This window comes from Equus quagga, chromosome 16 (assembly GCF_021613505.1).
Source record: "Equus quagga isolate Etosha38 chromosome 16, UCLA_HA_Equagga_1.0, whole genome shotgun sequence".
Classification (NCBI taxonomy): domain Eukaryota; kingdom Metazoa; phylum Chordata; class Mammalia; order Perissodactyla; family Equidae; genus Equus; species Equus quagga.
The window spans coordinates 42,294,399-42,315,380 of NC_060282.1; the positions used below are offsets into that span (position 1 = coordinate 42,294,399).

Sequence of the window (20,982 nt, forward strand, 5' to 3'; positions counted from 1 at the left end):
CGGCCCCTCTTCTCTCGCCTCGGCACCCGGCTTTTGTTGCCCGGGCTTGTTTCTAACTTGAGAGCGTCGCCCGGCTCGGCGCCAGGTCACGTGCGTTAGTGACAACCTCTCGCAGGGCGGCCCCGGGGCCCCCGCGCCGCCGATTGGTGGGGCCGGGGCTGGCGCGGCCCCGGGGCGGGGCGGCCGGGCGGGCGGGCCCGACGGGCGGGCGCAGCGGCCGATCAGCTGTTCCCAGCGCTGCACAACAACAAAAGGAGCGAGACGGGCCGCCGGCGGCAGCGGCGCCACAACAGGAGGGCTGGACCGGCCCCGCACCCGCGCCCGCCGTCCGGGAGCCGCGGCTACCTCAGCAGCCCCGCGCCGGCGCCCGGCCCTCTCCGCCCTGCACGCTGCAGCTCGGGCCCACGTAAGTGCGGGCAGGCCCGGCCCGGCGGCGCTGCCTCGACCGCAGCGCCTGCCCCGCGCCGCCGGGCCGCTGGCGGGCGCCCTCCTCCCTCGCCGCCCCGGCCGCCCAGCCCCTCGGCCGCGCTCGGCGGGCCCGCGGCCCCGGGGTGCGGGCGGAGGAGCCGAGCCCCAGCGCTGGGCGGCGGTTGGGTATTTGGTTTCTGCCTCCTCCCCCGAGCGTGGCCTGTTTTCTTGGCCGCGGCGGGACCGCCCCCCTTTCTCCTCCTCCTCCTCCTCCCCCTGCACCCGGCAGTGCGACTCGGGCTGCCCGCTCGCGCCTCGGCGTCCGGGATCCCCGGCTCCTAGAGCAGCGACCGCGGCCGTCGCCCCGGGAGGCATCCCTGGGAGTCCGTGGCCCCGCCGCTCACCTCCTCCTCCAGCAGCCCTCCTCCTCAGCAGCCCTCCTCCAACTCTCCTCCTCCAGCAGCCCTGCTCCAACTCTCCTCCTCCAACTCTCCTCCTCCAGCAGCCCTCCTTCTCAGCACCCTCCTCCAACTCTCCTGCTCCAGTCCTCCTCCTTCAGCAGCCCTCCTCCTCAGCAGTCCTCCTCCAGCCCTCCTCCTCCAGCAGCCCTCCTCCTCCTCAGCTGTTCTTCTCCTCAGGAGTCCTCTTCCTCCTCCTCCTCTTCCAGCAGCTCTCCTCCTCAGCAACCCTCCTCCTCCAGCCCTCCTCCAACTCTAATCCTCCTCCTTCAGCAGCCCTCCTCCTCCAACTCTCCTCCTCCAGCCCTCCTCCTCCAGCAGACCTCCTCCTCCAGCAGTCTTCCTCCTCCTCGGCTGTCCTCCTCCTCAGCAGTCCTGTTCCTCCTCCTCCAGCAGTCTTCCTCCTCCTCAGCTGTCCTCCTCCTCCAGCAGTCTTCCTCCTCCTCAGCTGTCCTCCTCCTCAGCAGTCCTGTTCCTCCTCCTCCAGCAGCCCTCCTGGACTTAGGTCGAGTTTGGTAGCACAGGGGGCCCTGTGGCCACGGGGAACCTTGCTCTGTTACCTAGCGACTGGTGCTTAGGTGCCTGCCTGTCGGTTGTATATTTCTTGACCCTGCTTGATCTTACACCTGGCTGTGTGAACTTAGACCTGTGGATAGAGCACTTTATTGCCCATCATAATTAAAGTCCTAATTGTTTTGATTACTCACACTGATTGAGCACTTATTATGTGTCATATACTATGCTGAGGGCTTTACATGCATTAGTTTATTTGATCCTCACAATAACTCTATGAAATAGGCTTTATTATCTCACAGATAGGAAACCTGAAAACCAGAGAGATTAAGTAATTTACTCAAGACCACACAGGCAATTAAAAGGAAATGATGTTTTCTCTTTCTAAGTTGCAGATGAATTGTAGGTGAGGATTCTTTGTTTTTATTATATTTCCTAATTGCATCTTCTCATTATCTTCTATGTCAATTCCAATTTAGAGTAGATTAAGGAAGAACCCCTTTCCATTCCTAACTTCCAAGGACTTGGACATCCATTGCTGAAAGAGCCTTTTCTGAATACACAGTAGTTTCAGGACAAGGGGGGGGGGAAGTGACCCATGGGGTCATTGGACACAGGTAATAATGAGGTGCCCCAAGATCCTGACATCACTTGCTTGGTAATTGAAATACATTTTTCATTGCAGATGTGAAAAGCACTCGGAAGCTTTTGATTTTAAGTCACAGCCACTATAATCTGAAATGGGAGTGTAATTTTCAGAGGCCCCTGCCTGGAACCAGGACCTTACTAATTTCTGTGACCAAGGTCTCTTGTTTTTTCATCCTGTCTTTTGTTCTTTTCTCTGAATGCTCCCTCCATTGCCCCCTCATATTTCTCTTGGGAATGGCTCTACTTTCACAATTTAAGGTTAACAGGCACTGAATTACTGCTTACTGCTGTCTTTGTCCACTGTCATTCAGTCTTCAGCGCAGACAGTAGAGGGTTCCTGGGACACCAGCTTCCCTGTAGCTAGTTGAACAGGCGAGTGGAAGTGAAACAAGCAAAGACAACTTTCTTGGCTTGGTTTTTCTGCATTTTAAAATCTATTTTAAATTACTTGAATCAGCATATTTATTTTTCTAAACTGGTGAGAGAGGATGAGATATAAAGAGAAAGATAATTTTGAGGCTGCTTTACAATCAAGATGTGTTAGGATAGCCACCTGATATTTTGAAACTGTCAAGAAGCCACAACTCTACACATAGTTAGAAGTTAGATCATCAAAGTTGTGGGGTTTTTTTTTTCTTTAATTTAAAAATGTTATTTTTGGAGCCTCCTACTGGCAGCCAAAACCAGCTGAAAAGCACTGTCCTCTAAAGTTCATAGAGCCAGAGTTGAGGCTGGAAGGAGCCTGAAAGATCAAGTGCAGGGGAAGGCAAGGCACCTGGAGCCAGACAGACTTATGCTGTCATGCTGGCTCCACCCCTGACTGGCTCTGTCACTTTTGAGCAAGTTACTTAATTTCTGAGCGTCAGTATTATTATTAGTACAGTGGGACAAATAAGTACTTCAAGTCCCTGTCATATACAACAATAAGTATTCAGCAAATTGTAGCTCTAATTATATTATATGGACAGTTTGCAGAAGAAGATATTCAGACCCAAAGATGCTAAATGACTTGTTCACAGTCACACAATGGCTTGGAATGAACTTTATTTTTCCAAGTTATTTTTAATATTTCAAGTTACCATTTGCTGGCTGCCTACTATGTGTCAGGCACTATTCTAAGTGATACACACTTAATGCTCAAGTCAGCACTATCATCCCCATTTTAGAGATAAGAAAACTGAAGTACCCAAAGGTTACTTAATATCGCAGGTTCACACAAGTTCCAAGTAGCAAAGCTAAGATTTCAAACATAGCAGGCTTTGGTGACTTGTCTTAAAAATGAGAAAATAGGGCCCGGCCCAGTGGCGCAGCGGTTAAGCGCGCACGTTCCGCTTTGGTGGCCCAGGGTTCACTGGATCTCGGGTGTGGACATGGCACCGCTTGGCAAAAGCCATGCTGTGGTAGGCATCCCACGTGTAAAGTAGAGGAAGATGGGCAGGAGTGTTACTCAGGGTCAGTCTTCCTCAGCAAAAAGAGGAGGATTGGCAGCAGTTAGCTCAGGATTAATCTTCCACAAAAAAAAAAGAGAGAAAATAAGTTATACTACCAAGCTCTTCCTGACTAGCAACTCCTTTGCTAAGTTCTCAAACTAGAATGTCCTTCCTTGTAAATATTAAACTCAGCCACCTTTCTCTGCCCACAGAGCATTTCTCCTCATGTAATAATATGAAAAACATCAACGATAAAATGTTAAGTAACAAAGCAGGATACAAAATTGTGCATTCACTAGACCACAACTATGATAAAAAGAAACCTTATGTGTAGAAGAAAATGCACAATATGGTGCCGGGGATGCCACAAGGCAGTGGAATAATTATTTTCCTTATTATTTTGTAAACTTTCTATAATGTAGTTTTGTTCATTTTATAATAAAACAGACTTTTTTTTTAAGGAGGGGGTGGAGGCATTTTGAGCCAGCAAGACAGGGACAAAGCGGCCTTCTTGAAATGCCTGGGGGAGGGGGGGCAGACACTTTGTTTCTTTTCTCCACTAGGGTGAGACTGCCTGGCTGAAATTGGTTACCACTGAAAGCATGCAGGTGCCCCAGCAGCCCGGGGCACTGCCCCACCTACTCTTCTTTGGCTCTACCTCTTCACTGAATTCCAGAGCTATATTTGTAAATTTGTCCTTGTAGGACACATGCTTTCTCTGGAATTTTCCCTTTAGTTTTATCATTGCCCTAGAGTTGTGAATATCAAAAAGTGATGTGGTAAGGAGTGAAGTTTGAAGTTCTGCTTTGACTTTTAGCTCCACACAGAATCAGCCTCATCAAGAACCTCCGTTCCTGGGCAGCAGCCACCGTAAAGAGTAGCAATGACCGAGTAGGGACAGTCTCTGGGTCATCGGTGGGAGGATAGGCCATCAAGATTTTAGAGAGATATTTCTAGAATAGCACTGTCCAATAGAAATATATAATGTAAGCTATATGTATATTTAAATTTTCTAGTAGGCATATTAAAAAAGGAAAAGAGCAGGGGCCGGCTCTGTGGCCAAGTGGTTAAGTTCACACGCTTTGCTTTTGTGGCCGAGGGTTTCGCCAGTTCAGATCCTGGGCGCAGACGTGGCACCGCTCATCAGGCCGTGTTGAGGCAGTGTCCCACCTACACAACCACAGGCACTCACAACTAGGATATACAACTATGTACTGGGGGGCTTTGGGGAGAAGAAGAAGAAGAAAAGAAGATTGGCAACAGATGTTAGCTCAGGTGCCAATCTTTAAAAAAAAGGAAACAGCAGGCAAAATTAATTTTATTAATATATTTTATTTAACCTAATATATCCAAAATTATTCATTATTTCAATATAGAATCAATATGAAAATTATTGTGATATTTTACATTCTTTTGCGAGGGGTACTAAGTCTTTGAAATACACTCCAGTGTATTTATACATAGGGCACATCTTAATTCAGATGTAAAATTTTTACTGGAAATAATCAGTTGTTCCAAATGTACTTGAAAGTTTTCCCCAAATTGGCTCAATTGTCAGCTTTTAAGTTTACATTTTAAATGGATTAAAATTAAATAAAATTTAAAATTCAGTTTCTCAGTCACACTGGTTGCATTTCAAGTGTTCATTCACCTAATGTGCCTGGCAGTCACCTCATTGGACAGTTTTAAACATTGGGGTCTCTCCAACAGCTCCTTGTCCTTTGTGACACCTACAGAAAACAGGGCCAAAGGAAGTTTGCATAATTAGATCAGCATCACTTCATTCTGCTAGAAGTCTGTGGGAAGAGGAAAGGGGTGATCCAACCCAGTCTCCCCATTTTTCTCACAGTGAGATCGAGGCTCAGAAGGGCTAAATTGTGTAGCTCCAGCCACCTGTGGTAGAAGCAGAGCCAGAACCCTCTCTTGCTGCTGTCCAGGTCAGTGCTCCTTCCACCCCTCCCCAAGATTCCACTTTGTGTCCTTCCCATAGGGCCTCAGCAGGTGTGTCATGTAAATACCACCAGTGGCGAGGGAGAGGTGAGGATGAGCTCTTTCCTTGCCTGGGTGGGCTCCTGGACACTACCCACCCAAGGTTGGTTGCCCTTGCAGGAGACATGAGACATCTGGAGGCAGCCTCACTTTGGGAAACCGAAAGAAGATCGACTTATGCTGCCCTATAGAAAGCTCCTCTGCAGATACGTTTCCTGTGGCAGTTACGTATGTTCCAGGCATAAGCTGGCTTCCGTTATATGAGTTTGGAGCTTTAGCCAGAGAGGGAAATTTGCAATTGGAAACCTGAAGCTGCCCAATTCTCAGTACCTCTAGTGATGTTTTCTGCCTTGTAGCTGCCACTTAACCAGCCTGGGCCCCACCTTACCCTCACACAGCATCACAGTCAGGGGACAAGGCACTCATTCAGGATGAGTAAGGGTTCCCCTGTGGGGTGCTCTCCTACTCCCCCAACAGCTCCAGTTTCCTTCCTGATGTCTGGCCTGAGCCCAGACCTGTACTCAAGAGAACTGGGATCATTCTAACCTGGTTCATCAGACACACAATTGTACCTGGGCCCAATATCTGCCTCCATAATTTTAGAGAAATAGGGGAAAGATTTAAAAAATATCTTTGTTTATATGCTCAAAACCTTATCTACATCAGAGCTTGTGAAAGCTCATCTTATGAGATCTAACTATCACACCCAGTAAGTCAGGCAAACTACACAGCCTGCTTTTGTTCTGATTTCTCTAATATGGAACATAAAGCTGAACTTGAATTCTCTTACTAGAGCTCCATCCTTCATGATGTGGCCATGTTGCTCTGCAGAATGGTTTCAGGAAGACTGGTTAGGCAAGTGACACTTCCTGTTTACCAGTTTTTAATAATTAATTGCTGAGGACGATGGATTGTGACCAGAAAAATGTTCAAATGTCATTTATTTGAACACATTCATAATACTACACATTCGTAGTAGCGTGCCAGACAATTTCAGCAGTACAATTTGCACATAAAGAATTGAACCAGGAGTCTCATCAACCACAGATTCTAACTACGTTTACAGCTAAAGATGTCTTTTGAAAATGAAATGTCAAGAGTCTGAAGTTATGGATTCAAGATTGATGCTTGTGAGAAAAAGAAGGGTCATTTAGCAAGGTGCCTGTTACCATTCCTGGATGATCTCATCTACTCTTATGGTTTGTGTCACCCCCTTTGTGTTGACAATTCCCAAATCTGTGCCCCCAGCAGATCTGTGCCCCCACCAGAGCCCTGTATTGAGCTCCCTTCTAAATGTCTCCAGGTGCATGACTTACAGATTTCCCGAAGTCTGCATGTCCAAAATGCCCAACCTTCACCTTCTGTAGTATTCCTAATCCACTAAATAGTCAGGCCATAAACCTGGGTCATCTTTGACTTTTCCCTCCCCTTAACTTCTGGCTTACAAGGTCCTGCAGGATCTGGTTCCCGCTTAGCCCCCCATGTCTGTTCTCACAACCTTCCATCTGGATCTTGAGCCATGCTGAAGGTGCCACATCCTCACTCATCTACAGGTTTCCACCGTGTTCCTTCTCCCTCTTCCTCCATTCTTGATCTTCGCAACCACTCAAGATTGAAGTCATTTATTGCGGAAGTCCTTCCCTGACCTCCACGTGCATAGATCTGAGGAAGATCAGTATTTCTCCTTCTGTGGCATTCATCACCTGGGGTTGTTACACTTGCTGTGGAGGGCCTTATTCACTGCTTCTCCCTGTGCTGAGCACTATGCCTGCTGTGTAATAGGTGCTCAGTAAATATCTGCAGAATAATAGTTGACATTGAGAACTTTGGGCCAAGTGCCTTGCTGAATATGTTGCCTGTATTATCTCATTTTACTAGAGTAGCTCATGGAGACCATCTAGGAGGTAGATATTGGCAAAGTCCAGAGAGACACCAGCTTGGCTTCAACTAGGACAAGAATGTTGGAGAGAAGTAGGCGGCTTCAAGCTACATGTGCAGCTAGAGTCAGTAGGACTTGCTGATAGTTTGATGAGGGTTTGGGTGTGGAGCATGGGGGGTGGTAGGGCACAAGTCAAGGGTAACTGCTACATTTTTGGCCTGAATAACTGCTGGATGCTGCTGAAGGACAGTGTACCTGACTAAGTTTGTGAGGAAAAAATTAAAAGTACTCTTTGGTGTGTGTTAGGTTCGATATGCCCATCAGGTAACCAGGGAGAAATGGATATATTCTGGAGTTCCAGAATAAGATGAGACAAGGCTGGAGTTCCTCATTTAAAACTCACCAGAACTCCATGAGGTAGGAACTATTACCAACTGAAGTAGTGTAACTTCCTGATTCACATAGGGCATGAGCAGCAGACCCAGCACTTGAATCCAGGCACACTGACCACAGCACTAACTGCTTAGCCACCACGCAGTGAATGGTTGTGTCCAGTTCTACTCACTGTCAGCTCAGTTTTCTACATTGTAAATCTCTGCATGCCCGCTGTAGGAAGTGTTTTGAAGGTCAAAGTATGCTGCACTTACAGATTTTAATTTGGGATGCTTACAGTCACACGAGAAGTACAGAGCAGAGGAGAAAATGAGTCAGGAAAGATGAAAGCTGGCATAATGGCGGTCACTGGGCACTATTGCTGGGCTTATTTGGCAGCTTCTGGGCAGCTTAATATCATAGCAAGAACGTTAACATCTAGTTTTTGTTCCTCTACTTAGAGAAAAGCAGTATTGCAATTTTTCTTTTTTAAAGGTTTTAATTTTCCTTTTTCTTCCCAAAGCCCCCTGGCACATAGTTGTATATTGTAATTGTGGGTCCTTCTTGTTGTGACATGTGGGTCACCGCCTCAGCATGGCCTGACCAGTGGTGCTGTGTCCACGCCCAGGATCCGAACCGGTAAAACCCTGGGCCCCCGCAGCGGAGTGTGCCAACTTAACCACTCGGCCACGGGGCCGGCCCCAGTATTGCAGTTTAAAATACATTTATTCAAATCTCTTATTATAAAAGCACAAATGTGAAAAAGAACCAACTCCTTCCCTTTTAGTTCACATTTTAAGATATTCACAGTTGGCATTTGAGTACTCCATTTATAATGTTTTGTAAATAAGAGATACTGCAATTCTTGTGTTTTGACTCCTGCAGGAGGGGAACAGCTGTAGATGTAGGCTAAGGCATGTGCTTTCTTCTAAGGGTGCGTGTGTGTACTTCTAAATTATTAAAATATATTCAAATATTATGTAAATACACGCTGGTTTAAAATAACCTGCTTTCTCTGTTTTGTTTTAGGGATAATGACTCTTCTTGCTTTTTGCCTAAGTTGAACAAGCACCTCGTGCACTTTAATCTCCTGTTGGTGCCATCAGGTTGTCTGAAGACGGGGTTTTGAAATCTCAGCTATCAAGGCATCCTGCCAAAGTTTCAGTCTTGCCTTAACAATGTTCCAGAGACTGAATAAAATGTTTGTGGCTGAAGTCAATACTTCTTCCAACAAAGAACCAGAATTTAGTGAGAAAGAAGATGATGAATGGATTCTTGTTGACTTCATAGGTAAGGTATTCTCAGTGGTTAATCATCACAGTAACAGTAGAAACTCTTGCATCTCAGTTTTTGCATAAGTAAACCAGTAAAATCTGAAGGTTTTTAAGCCTTAAAAGTAATTAAGGAGGAATTTGTCTAAAAAAATTACAGGAAACATCCCATGCCAGACAATCAATCAGTGAAGTTCATTGACATCACTTTCCAGTTTTGCAACTCTTCTACCCTGATCAAATTAGAGGCACTTTAATAGGAAACTCTAATACTCAACAAGCAGTAATCCACATAGCTCGTTATATGTTTACTCAGCAGAAGAGAAACAGTCTTAAAACTATTCCTGTAAAGCCAACATAATCCGTCCCATACAGTGATACACCATACACACATACACAGTGCTCAGAAATTATAATCACTATGAGTGAATATAACTGGTTTTGTTTCTGACCTAAATGAGGGGGGAATCTAAGCATCAGCTAACAGTATTGTCTCTTCTTTTTCCGTGCTCTGTGATATCACCATGATACTTGTCCTCCCGTGGGACTTCACCACTGCCTGTGGACTACCATCTAGACACTTGCACTGGTTTCTCAGCAGCAGAGGACGAGGAAGAAGACATCAGTGAAGAGGCACCTACTGAGCATCCTTCAGTCTTTTCCTGTTTACCTGCATCTCTTGAGTGCTTGGCTGATACAAGTGATTCCTGCTTCCTCCAGTTTGAATCCTGTCCAATGGAGGAGAGCTGGTTTATCACCCCTCCCCCATGTTTTACTGCAGGTGGATTAACCACTATCAAGGTGGAAACCAGTCCTATGGAAAACCTTCTCATCGAACATCCCAGCATGTCTGTCTATGCCGTGCATAACTCCTGCCCCAGTCTCAATGAGGCCAGCTGTGGGACTGACGAATTTCATAACCCAAGTAGTCCCAGGTATGTTGTATTTTACTCTCTCCACATGCAGTCTGTTTAGCATGCATTTTATTTATTTCTACTACAATGCAAAGCTAAGTTTTTAGAAGATGCAAAGTAATCTTGTTAGAGATTCATGAAAGTATCTGCACAGTGCACAAGGCAATTGATGTATGAAAAAACTTGTTCATTATAAATTTTCAAAAAAAAGTTAGTCATATATCCTTGTTTTATTATTTTCTTCAAAGCATTTGTTAACATTCTACCTCTCTGTATATGTGTATACATAAATACACACATGTTTGTTATCATTTTGCAGACCTTTTGAAAGCAGGTTGCTGACATGCTGAGTGACTTTCAAATGGCAAACACTTAGGAGAAGAGGATGATTTTGTAGGAAACCAATGACATTTGCATATAAGATACTGTGAAAGAAAAAAAGTTAGTTGTATCATGGCCCCAGTTATATAGTGGAGAGCTGTCTCATTTATAATATTCTGCTACTGAATGGAAAGAAAAGACTTGCATTCCTGCTAAGTATCTTAGAATATAACTCTAGCACTTTGTAGACTGGATTATTTGGGGTATCAAATTCGACAAGAATAGTACATCTTAAAATGCAACTCTATTTTCTTCCAAGTAGTCCTAGCTAGGTCACATCAAATGGCACTTAACCTTGAAAACCTGAGAAATCTTAAGCCTAAAGTAAAATGGCAGTTTTACCAAAACGTTTTGCTCAAAGAGTTATTTTCTGCCTTACAAAGGAAAGAGTTCACACCGAAACAATGTTTTGTTGGTCTATGGGGGTGCCCAGTGGTCTGAAAGGCTCTGTTTGAATGGCAGGTGGGTTGGGGGTCTAGAAAGGTTCATGGAGGGTCCTGGTCAGTGAAGAGTGATATGTTCCAAAACAAACTTGTAGACGTCCTGTGGCCTCTATTCAGGGAATATATTCGAGATTGTTCCCACCCACTAAAATAAAGCCCATGGCCATGTTAATTTGCTCAAAGTCCTGCTGGTCCGTGATGCATGTTAGTGGAATGTTCCTCATGGTGTTACAGTATTTTGGAGATGCTGCACTGACTTAATCCCTTAATAACTGTCAAGGGTACAGGTGAATTGGATTCTTAGGAGCAGTTCAGAATATTCCTGTGGTTAGTGCTGTCATCCAAAGGGCCTCTTTTTGGATTGTCCAGGCTCCAAGTCTACTAACTAGACCATTGTATATATCTTCTGCTATTTCCTGTTTGCCAAATATAAACAAAGCCCAGGCAGCTCATTAATTTGTTAACTTTACCGGAGTTTGCTGCACTCTCAAGTCTCAATATTGTAGATGATCTGGAATGAGGATAAACATATGCTTGTACCAAATTGGAAAACACTTGGCTTATGGTTACCCAGGCTTTTCTTTTTTTCCTTTTTTTAAAGATTGGTACCTGAGCTAACATCTGTTGCCAATCTTCTTTTTTTTTTTCTGCTTTTTCTCCCCAAATTCCCCCAGCACGTAGTTGTATATTTTAGTTGTGAGTCCTTCTAGTTGTGGCATGTGGGATGCCACCTCAGTGTGGCCTGATGAGCAGTGCCATGTCCGTGCCCAGGATCTGAACCGGCGAAACCCTGGGCTGCCGAAGCCGAGCATGAGAACTTAACCACTCGGTCACGGGGCCAGCCCCTGGTTACCCAGGCTTTATACTGGGTAAGATCTTTGATGGGAAATGTTACTTTAACTGGCACTTTATTCAGCGCTATAAGTTTTTCAAAAGGTTAGTGTTTCAGGCATTCCAACAAAAATTTAAAATATAATTTTTTGGAGGTGATATTGATTTAATTATTTTATAATTGATTGAAATTAATTTCTTCAGTTCTTAAAAATTCTTCCCACCTGATTCACCTCTGAGATGTTCTACTCAAGAATTTAGCATGATTAATAGTCACTTTAAATTTAGTGGCATTGTAGATTTACTTTGCAGTATTTGAAGAGTACGTGTGTGTATGTGTATTCAGCAGCTTTGTAAGTAACTTATTATAGAAGCAGTATGTATGCATTGCAGAAAATTAGAAAATGCGAATATGCAAAAATGTAAAATTTTAAAGTAATATTCTCACAACCTAGAGATGAATACTGTTAAGACCTCAGGGCATGTATCCTTCCATATTGTTTTTTCGGTATGTGCCCGTGCCCACGCGCATGCACTCACGCACATGCACTCACACACACACCATTTTTAATCTAAATGGGATCAAGCTATATATACTATTTTATAACCTGCTTCTTTAGGCAATGATTTCCACCTTTTTCTTTTTTCACTAAAATTTCACTTCATCTCCTCCACAAACCATTCTCAGATTTCCTCAGTAGAGCCCAGAATATTTCATCTAGTGTGTACAAACCAGCATCCAGTCCAGGATGTTGCACTGCATCTGGTTATGTGTTTGCAGTTTTGATGCAGTGAGAATGTTCACTTTTTAATGTCTTGTTTGTTTTCATATCTTGTTGCATGTTTTGATACAACATATAGGATAGTCAAATATGTACTTTTCCATATATAAAGGATCAAAAGAACACACTTAACTTTATATGAATTCTTTCTGAACATAAGAAAGTACTGCAAATTATAGTTTTACAATAACTAAAAATTTTTTAACATCCTTTTTTTGGATTTGAAATTCTTACAAGAAAGGCCCAAATAATCAAGGGAGAAGTCAGATGTTACCAAAATTAGGGGGATGGCTATGTAGTAAATATGTACATTTTCTGAGCAGGAAATAAATCATGTGTCTTTTAGAAGTTAGATTGTTTCCAACCTGCCTTTGGGGATATTACCATAAAGCAGGTAAAAGTAAAGTACTTCATACTTACAGATGGGCTTCAGAGTGTGTGTTTTATTGCATTTTAGCCTTTTTAAATATTGTCTGTGAAGGTTCATGTGCTATCATAATCTGAAATTAAGTACTATACCCTTTAACGACCCTTAGTACACCAGTTATAATAAAGAAAAATTGACCACAATCTAACATAAAATTACATAGCATTTTAAGTCTTACTAGTAATTTAATAGTTCACCATTTAACATTTGTAGGGCCAGGAAAAGCTGCTTATAAGACTCACTGGCACAGAGTAAGTATATTCCCTGTGAAACTGTGATGTGTGTTATCAGTCTGCGCAGGGAGGCTAAGGACTCGAGAAAAAACCACTATCTTTATTTTAACTTCTCTATGTTAGTTTCCTAATGTGACCTGCTTTAATTCCACTATTTAAAAAATAGATATTAAAAGGTAACAGTATTTTCCTCTAGTGATTATAGGCAGAATATATAACTGCTATTTCTGTGTAAAATGACCCTTAAAAATCTTAAAACTCTTCATGTTATGTGTTAATATAGTTTAGATCTATCCTATTTGATTAGCTTTTAATATAGAAACTATAAAATAATTATATGGTTTGTAACCATATTTTAAGATTATATGTTCTCCAAGGATCTTTTTAACATTGCTATGCAATTGTCATTCCAAAATGTGCCCTGTTGTGATATGAATTGAAAACTCAGAGTTGTGTTCTGTAATACTAAGTGGGTAGCTTCTTACCTAGAAAAATGTTAAATGAGTAGAATTTCCTGATGCATATTTCTCTTAAATATAGATTTTTTAATTTATGGAATTCTATTTAAATGAGACTTTTGCGTTTTTTTCTTCTGGTTTTTCTCCCCAAATCCCCCCAGTACATAGTTCCACATTTTTTTTAGTTGTTGGTCTTTCTAGTTGTGGCATGTGGGACGCCACCTCAGCGTGGCCTGATGCGCGGTGCCATGTCCACACCCAGGATCCGAACCGATGAAACCCTGGGCCGCCGAAGTAGAGCACGCGAACGTAACCACTCAGCCACGGGGCCGGCCCCTTAAATATAGATTTACAGCTTGTTTCCTAGAATGTGTTACTTAGAGACAGAAAATGTCTTCTGAAGGTGCTCTTGGCACAGTGCATCAGTGTTAACCTTGCTTCATGACCATGGTTTTTGGAGTAAGCCCTGTGTTAGAATCTTGGTTGAATCAGTTAATAATTGTGACCTTAACATCTCTGAGCCTTAGTTTTCTGATCAGTAAAATTTGGGAATTAAAATATTTTCCTCTTAACATTATGGTGAGAATTAAAGCACATAATATTTACAAAACAGTTGGCAAATGCAGATATTCAATAAATATTAGTTCCCCTCTCAGAAAAGCTTATATAAATGTGTTTGCTGTATAATTGAAATTCACTCAAAGTGTAAAGCATTTTTTAAAAAAATACAGTCTACTAAATTAACCACCTGTGGATTATTTGGCATATTTCTGTTAAAAGTTGGCTTCTCCTTTCTACCATTATTAGTCAATGTGGTCACAAAATATAAACTTATCTGTCAGCCATGAGACACTAAGCTCTTATTCAACCATAAACAAATGGTGTGGCAAATTGAATTGCTAAGTAACTTTTTCAGTTTCATTAATAACATACCCTGTTATTTCATACATCCTCATTTTTTTCTGTTCCAGAGTGGAAGCTCAAAATGAAATGGGGCAGCACATTCATTGCTATGTTGCAGCTCTTGCCTCTCATACAGCTTTTCTGGAACAACCCAAGAGCTTTCGCCCTTCCCAGTGGATAAGAGAACATAGTGAAAGACAGTCTCTGAACAGAAATAGCCTTCGTCGCCAAAATCTTACCAGGGATTGCCACTCTCGGCAAGTCAAGCACAATGCTTGGGCTGTCCATCAGCCTTGCCCACGTCAGTACAATTACTAAGAATTTCAAGTTTGGTTGGTTGGTTTCTCTTGGTTTGTGCATATGTATGTGGACGTGCGTGTATGGACAATGAAAATGCTGTCTCTTTACAGCCAATTGATGACCAATCACATAGTTTTATCAGTGTGTTTAGACACTATCTTGAAAACCAGATTTACTTGCTGTGTATCACATAATGCCTTGCTCTTAACATTTACTTTTTTGTAAACTTTTTCAGAATATTTTTGGAAACATATCAATACAATTACAGTGTTTGGTGTTTAGGGATGTTTTTAAATCTGTTGAGGTGTACATGAGTTAGCATTTTAAAGACATTTCTTCCTGAGTACGAGAATAGGCATCTTTTCAATTTCATTTTATTTTGTATTACTTAATCAATCTTTTGAGTAAGCAAAAATTTCTCAGGGTCAGCCATACACTTTATTGACCAGTACTTGATAATCTTTTCTGTATATAATGAATACATTTTTACACACTAACCTAAGCATTAACAAGTGATAGTTGCCATGGATATAATGGAATTATGGCTGAACTTTCTCTTGAAAGATAACTTGATATATTTCTGTGTGTATGGGTTTTTTCCCCCAGATTAGCCATGCAATTCATTTTGGAATTCAGGTACATTCAGTGTTAGTGAACAGTGCGTTCAGTAATTCCGATGTGACTGTGTGACGTGGTACAGACATTACAGGTATTGTGGGACAAAAGCGCTTGTCTCACACGCAGAGGGATTAAATTAGACCTGTGAAATTGTATTTGGAAAAACATATGTCTGTGACTAACCCATGAGTTCACTATTGAAGTTGTTTGGATTCTTTCCTGCCAGCTCTGCCCACTTGCCACCTCACATCAGCTATAAATTCTGAAGTACTTGTCCAGGCACTTGAGTGACTTAATGCTTACTTCTGCCCAAGGGAAAAGAGATGGGCTTTGTATTTCTACATACAGTGATACATCCTCTGCCATGGAGCCTGTCCTGCCAAATGGCAAGCAAGTGTGGGGGGGCTTCCTGGTGACATCTTTTCATAGCATCTAAATGAAAAGTGACGAGTTGGCTTCTTGAGTTTTCATTTTTTGTCTTAATTCAGGCTTCAGGCAGAATCTTTAACCACTTTGGCCTCTGTTTCCTCCACCAACGGGGGAGTAGTAATATTTACCTCCCTCACAGTTGCTGTGAGGACTGTATACTGATTCGAAGTAGGGCTGTCTAGAACTGAACCTTGTGTGTAATTCCAAAGGCCTCTCTACTGAATTTAGTGATGGGATTGGGGTCTGTGGCCATTTTTATGCCACAATTGTTCTTCAGTGTTGGTGCTAATGAGGCCAGGTGCAGGGTTCACTTGACGCGGAGGCCAGTTAACTCAAGACAGAAAATCTCTTTCCTTACCTCTAGCCAGTCACTTTATGTTTTAGCAGTTGTGATGGGTTTTGCTGAGCCATCCACTCTCTCACCAGTTTCCTCTGAAATTACGTTAAACACATTTACAATCTAAAAGCAAATTCTACTGACAGAACGGTAGTATCACCTTCGTAATCAAATAGCTTATTTTTCCATCTCCTCTGCAACCCTAATTAAATAAGTACACATCTATACAATGTTTTCAAGGGAAAAGCATATAGTTATGCGAAGTATTATTATATTTTTCAGTAGCCCTGTAGCAGCTTGCTGCAGGGAACCATGGGAGACTTTTAGGTGAAGAGCTGGGCTCTTTCTGACTGGATTGGGATGTTTGGAGTCGGCAGAGATCAGATGGTATAGTTAGATGGTGTTCGGTGGTTCTCCGCTGGCTGTGATGAAGGGCCAGGAATGTCTCCTTCGAACCAGTCTGGATCCCCCTTTCTCCTTGCTCCCCGTCCATTTCGACTACCCCTTTATTTATTTCTTTTCTAATTAGGGGCCAAGTCTGTAAAGTCAAACTGAGCTAGAAGTTATTTTGTTACTATTTGTGTTTACCAGAGTTGGGAGATAAGATAGAGCTTTCCTGAAGGTGTGTGTGTTTTACACCACGTCTGTTACAGGGCCGTATGTTGGTAACTTGAAAATAGACCAGCTAAATGTCTTCTGGATGTGAGCATCTGAGTACATGGGGGTCTCTTTTTTCATGTATCACATGCAAGTTGTTAGTACCTCACGAGTTACAGAAGTTCAGCCATTAGAATTTGTTTGGCAGCATGAACAGGTTTGTATATTAAATCACAGTGGTCTGTTTTTACTATTAGTTTTTCAAATTTCCTGATACCTTAAATATATTTACATCTCTGTCAGTTACTGACGTTTTGTATGCCTTATCTGGGCCTAGTTTTTTATGCTTTGTACCTGGAAAACAAATGATTTCAGTCTTTGGGATGTTCAGGGTAAGGGTTACCACACCGTCTGTGATATCACACTGTGGTTTCTATATCAGTATCTAAGGTTTCTGTCTAAAATTGGCACATGTAAGAATTGAAGAAAGTGGTTACATAATTCAGTTGAAGTTCTTGGTCATTAGATGTTTGTTAGGCATCTACTATGTGCAAAACACAGGACCAATAATAACACAGAATGATGTTGACCTATTAAATATTCTTTGAAACATGGCCAAAATGCAGTTTATTAGAAGTTAATTATTATTTTTACTGTTGTAAATATTAGTGGTTTACAATGTGCTTTAGTGCACCTTCCTTTCAACTTCAAGCAATGAGAAATAAGACCCCTCTGAGTTTAGTGCTCTAACTGCTTCTGAACTGATGACACAGAATGTTACTTGGAGAAAGTCTGGAATATGTGGTGCACACAAGCAGTGCTTCATGAATGAGTTTCTTAGTTTTTACAGTGCACCATTTCTCAAAGTTTGTGTTTTTGTTAATAAAATATTTTATAATGTATATCCTATGTTTATTACTTTTTCTTCCTCAACTAATTGAATTATGTACTGCACTGTAAGTTGAAGATTAACCATCCATTATTTATCTTCTGTGGCAATGCATTTATATGATTGGTTGGGTGAGGAACTTTTTGCAGAAGATGCAAAGTGATTGGATTTTTGACTTTCTATTCCAGGGAGCTTTTTTTACATTAATTTCCTGTACATTTTTCCAGTTCCAGTGCAAACTGTTCCTGTTTACATCTTCTCTGTTGCATCAGTACTTTGATTTAGTGAGAAGACAGTTTGCTTAAAACTTGAGAAGGCCATTTGGCATCGCCTATTGTTTTTAGTTCTCAAATCTGTGAGGTACACTGGTTTATAATCTTTATATTTTCATTGAATCTGAGTGTCTTTGCTATTTCTCTTCCTCAAGGAAATATATTGTCTTTATATACCCTTGAGAAAAGAGAGCAAAGAAGAGTATCTTCCTTATCCTCCTTTTCTTTGAGTTGGAAACAAAAAATGAAGGATTCCAACTAGAAAATAGACATTTAAATTTAAATCGGTTAAGGGAGAAAGTTTAAGAGTTTCCAAGTATTAGTTTTGTTGTTAGAATCAGTTAAGAGACTGCTCCTCGTACTGGAGATACTAGCCTATGTTTGTATTGTTACCTTAAAATTATCTTTTTATTTTATAAGGCCCACACATACTGGTTAAATTCTTTTAAAGGTTGGGCTACTATCATGGATGGTTTCACTGCCATCAGCCATGTTGATGTATTATAAATGGCATCCATATCTACTTATTTTAATGCTTAAAGTTTTATATAAAATGCTTTATTTAGAAAACGTACATAAAACAATGGTGTCAGCCTTGCCATGTACCAATTTCACTTGAAATTTGACACCAATTACAGTGGTTCGGGGTGGGAAAGCGTACAGATAAGGGTACCTTTTTTCTATTTATGATAGTATCCTTTGTGTGGTAGGAGAAGTTACTATTCAAAGGAAGGCAGCTTAAGTGGATAATGTTTTGTATATTGTTGAGAATTTTCCTGACAACATTGTTTTTAAATTGTGTAATTGTTAAATGCCCAGTTTTGCTCTTATTTGCCTAAAGTTTTAGTATTTGTTTTCTAGGTGGACTTCTAAAAACCAAACCAGTACTTGGGGCGGTTAGATGTGCATGTTTCCATGCTTGGTGTGTATGAGTGCTTTTGCTTGCTTTTTGGTTGTTCTCCCCGAGAGATTTGGAACTTTAATCAATAATTGTGTGTGTTATTTAACAAAAAAAAGTGGCTTTGGTTTTTGTCTTGAGTAAAATTGTGAACACGTTTGCTTTTCAAGGGCAGGGCATCAGTTAACAGAGATTGAAGAATATTGTAGGTTGTACTATGTGCCTTCTCAATGTATTTCTGGACACAAATTTTTTTCAACGACTTGAAAACTCAAAAGGGACATTTGGTTAGTTTATACTGTACATCAATCTATGCATAAATGGCAGCTTGTTTTCTTGAGCCACTGTCTAAATTTTTTTTCTGTTTTTATAGAAATTTTTTATACTGATTGGTTCATAGATGGTCAGTTTTATATACAGACTAAACAATACAGCACTTTGCCAAAAAATAAGCGTAGCATTGCTTAAACATTGTGTATTAACACCAGTTCTTTGTAATTGGGTTCAGTGGTGCATTTTGCACTGCCTGGAGTTATGGTTTTTAATCCATCAGTAAATAAAATGTCCTTTAACTTCACATTCGTCAGATGCTCTTATTTTATCTTTATGGTCATTAGTCTTAAAACTAGGTAAAACCTACTTAAAGTACTTGCTATTTAGTTTTACTTGTCCAAAAGATGTGTTTAATGTGCACTTTAAAGTACTTTTTGTAAAACTCGTGTAAAATTAGTATATTAAAATTTTTTACCTAAAATGAGGAATCAATTAAGTGAACATGAATTTGAGGGTGACTCCCAGCCAGTACCATTTCCCTCCAACCAATCTGTGTTAAGAAACAAATATAGAATTTAATATACTGGTTCTTAGCCTTTTTTAAGGTAGCTTGGTGAAATCTCGATGTCTCTTTTCCCATATAAATGTAGACACAATCTTATTTAAACATTTTATGACACTATGGACATCCCTGATGTCCATTAATGCCTTCTATTGTGGAGTTCTAGTTTGAATAGGCCAGTAAACATTCAGAATGCTTCAATAGGAAGACCAAAGAATAACTCCCATGTTAATGAATCCTTGGGAAAGATCAGCATTCTAGAATTGTAACCTATTTCAAGACAGATTTTTATCATCTCTGAGATTCTCAGCTGAGATGAAAAGATCTGGGGGCAGGGGTGAGGAAGGGCCACCCAAAACTGAAAATAAGGTCATGAAAGTTGACTTGGAAAGGAGCAGCTTGAAATCAAAGAGGCTACCCTAGAATGGCAGGTAGATTGTTGCTACTGAGAATAGTGTTTACCAGGCCTATTTACAAGGTGGCCAGAGTGGCTGAGGAATCTAGCAGCTGGATCACATGTTAAGGGCAACGACTGCATGGAGTCTCAAAGGTACGCGAATCAGAAGTGAAGGTGGCTTGTGGGGATGGGCATGTCAAAGTTTCATAGTTTGGCATATGGTCTAAGATTATCTACCTCACTTGTCTGAATCTATACTGACCAGAAGGTAATTCATTGCAGTATTGTCTGTAAGTATAAAATATTGGAAGCAACCTAAATGCTTATACATAGGAGAATGGTTGAAACTATTATGTCACATCCACACAAGGGAGGTCTATGCACATCAATCAAAAAATATATATATGAGAACGAGCTCTATGAACTGATTTGGAGTGATTTCTGAGACTCCTGAGTGAAAAAAAGCAAAGTGCAAAAGAGTATCTATAGTAAGCTACCCTTCACGTAAGAAAGAAGGGAATATAAGAAAACATGCATGTATCTGCTCATTTGTGCAAAATACAGGAAGAATAAACCAGAAACTAAAGAGATTGGTTACTTACAGAGGATGAGTAAAAAAGAGCTGGAAAAAAGGAATGGGGGGGCTGGCCCAGTGGCACAGCAGTTAAGTCCCCACATTCTGCTTCGGCAGCCCGGGGTTCGCTGGTTCAGATCCCAGGTCAAGCCATGCTGTGGCAGACGTCCCACATATAAAGTAGAGGAAGATGGGCATGAATGTTAGCTTAGGGTCAGGCTTCCTCAGCAAAAAGGAGGATTGGCAGCAGATGTTAGCTCAAGGCTAATCTTCCTCAAAAAACAAAAAAGGAATTGGAACCGATTGATGGAGATAAGGAGGGAGCAACATTTCTCTGAGCATCCTTTTTTGTATAGCTTTGGCTTTTAGAACTATAGTAATACTTCCAACAGCCTCCAAAATAAAAATTGAAAATCAACAAGGGTGTGTGTGTAAGGGATGGGGCACCCAAATTGGAAACAAGAAATAACAATTGAACCTAACTGTTGCAAATGAG

General features: G+C 41.4%; 1 protein-coding gene across 5 annotated transcripts; it reads left to right on the forward strand.

Moving 5' to 3' along the window:
* The first annotated feature begins 208 nt into the window (after window positions 1-208).
* Window positions 209-19,257, forward strand: TP53INP1 (tumor protein p53 inducible nuclear protein 1). Of its 5 annotated transcripts, XM_046642103.1 has the most exons (6): window positions 209-406; window positions 2,065-2,183; window positions 5,307-5,394; window positions 8,727-8,987; window positions 9,546-9,903; window positions 14,409-19,257. In XM_046642103.1, the coding sequence occupies exons 4-6, from the start codon at window positions 8,876-8,878 to the stop codon at window positions 14,656-14,658; spliced, it is 720 nt and encodes a 239-aa protein (XP_046498059.1). In that variant the 5' UTR covers window positions 209-406; window positions 2,065-2,183; window positions 5,307-5,394; window positions 8,727-8,875; the 3' UTR covers window positions 14,659-19,257. The 5 variants fall into 5 exon arrangements, with proteins under 5 accessions (XP_046498059.1, XP_046498058.1, XP_046498060.1 ...); XM_046642102.1 differs by lacking the exon at window positions 5,307-5,394; XM_046642104.1 differs by lacking the exon at window positions 2,065-2,183.
* Window positions 19,258-20,982: the final 1,725 nt, after the last annotated feature.

What these genes read in the sequence shown, in the direction of transcription:
- TP53INP1 (XM_046642103.1), top strand. Translation starts at nt 8,876, where the DNA reads ATGTTCCAGAGACTGAATAAAATGTTTGTGGCTGAAGTCAATACTTCT. An exon ending in GATTCTTGTTGACTTCATAG is followed by an intron (nt 8,988 to 9,545) that starts GTAAGGTATTCT and finishes ACTACCATCTAG; the next exon opens with ACACTTGCACTGGTTTCTCA. An exon ending in CATAACCCAAGTAGTCCCAG is followed by an intron (nt 9,904 to 14,408) that starts GTATGTTGTATT and finishes TTTCTGTTCCAG; the next exon opens with AGTGGAAGCTCAAAATGAAA.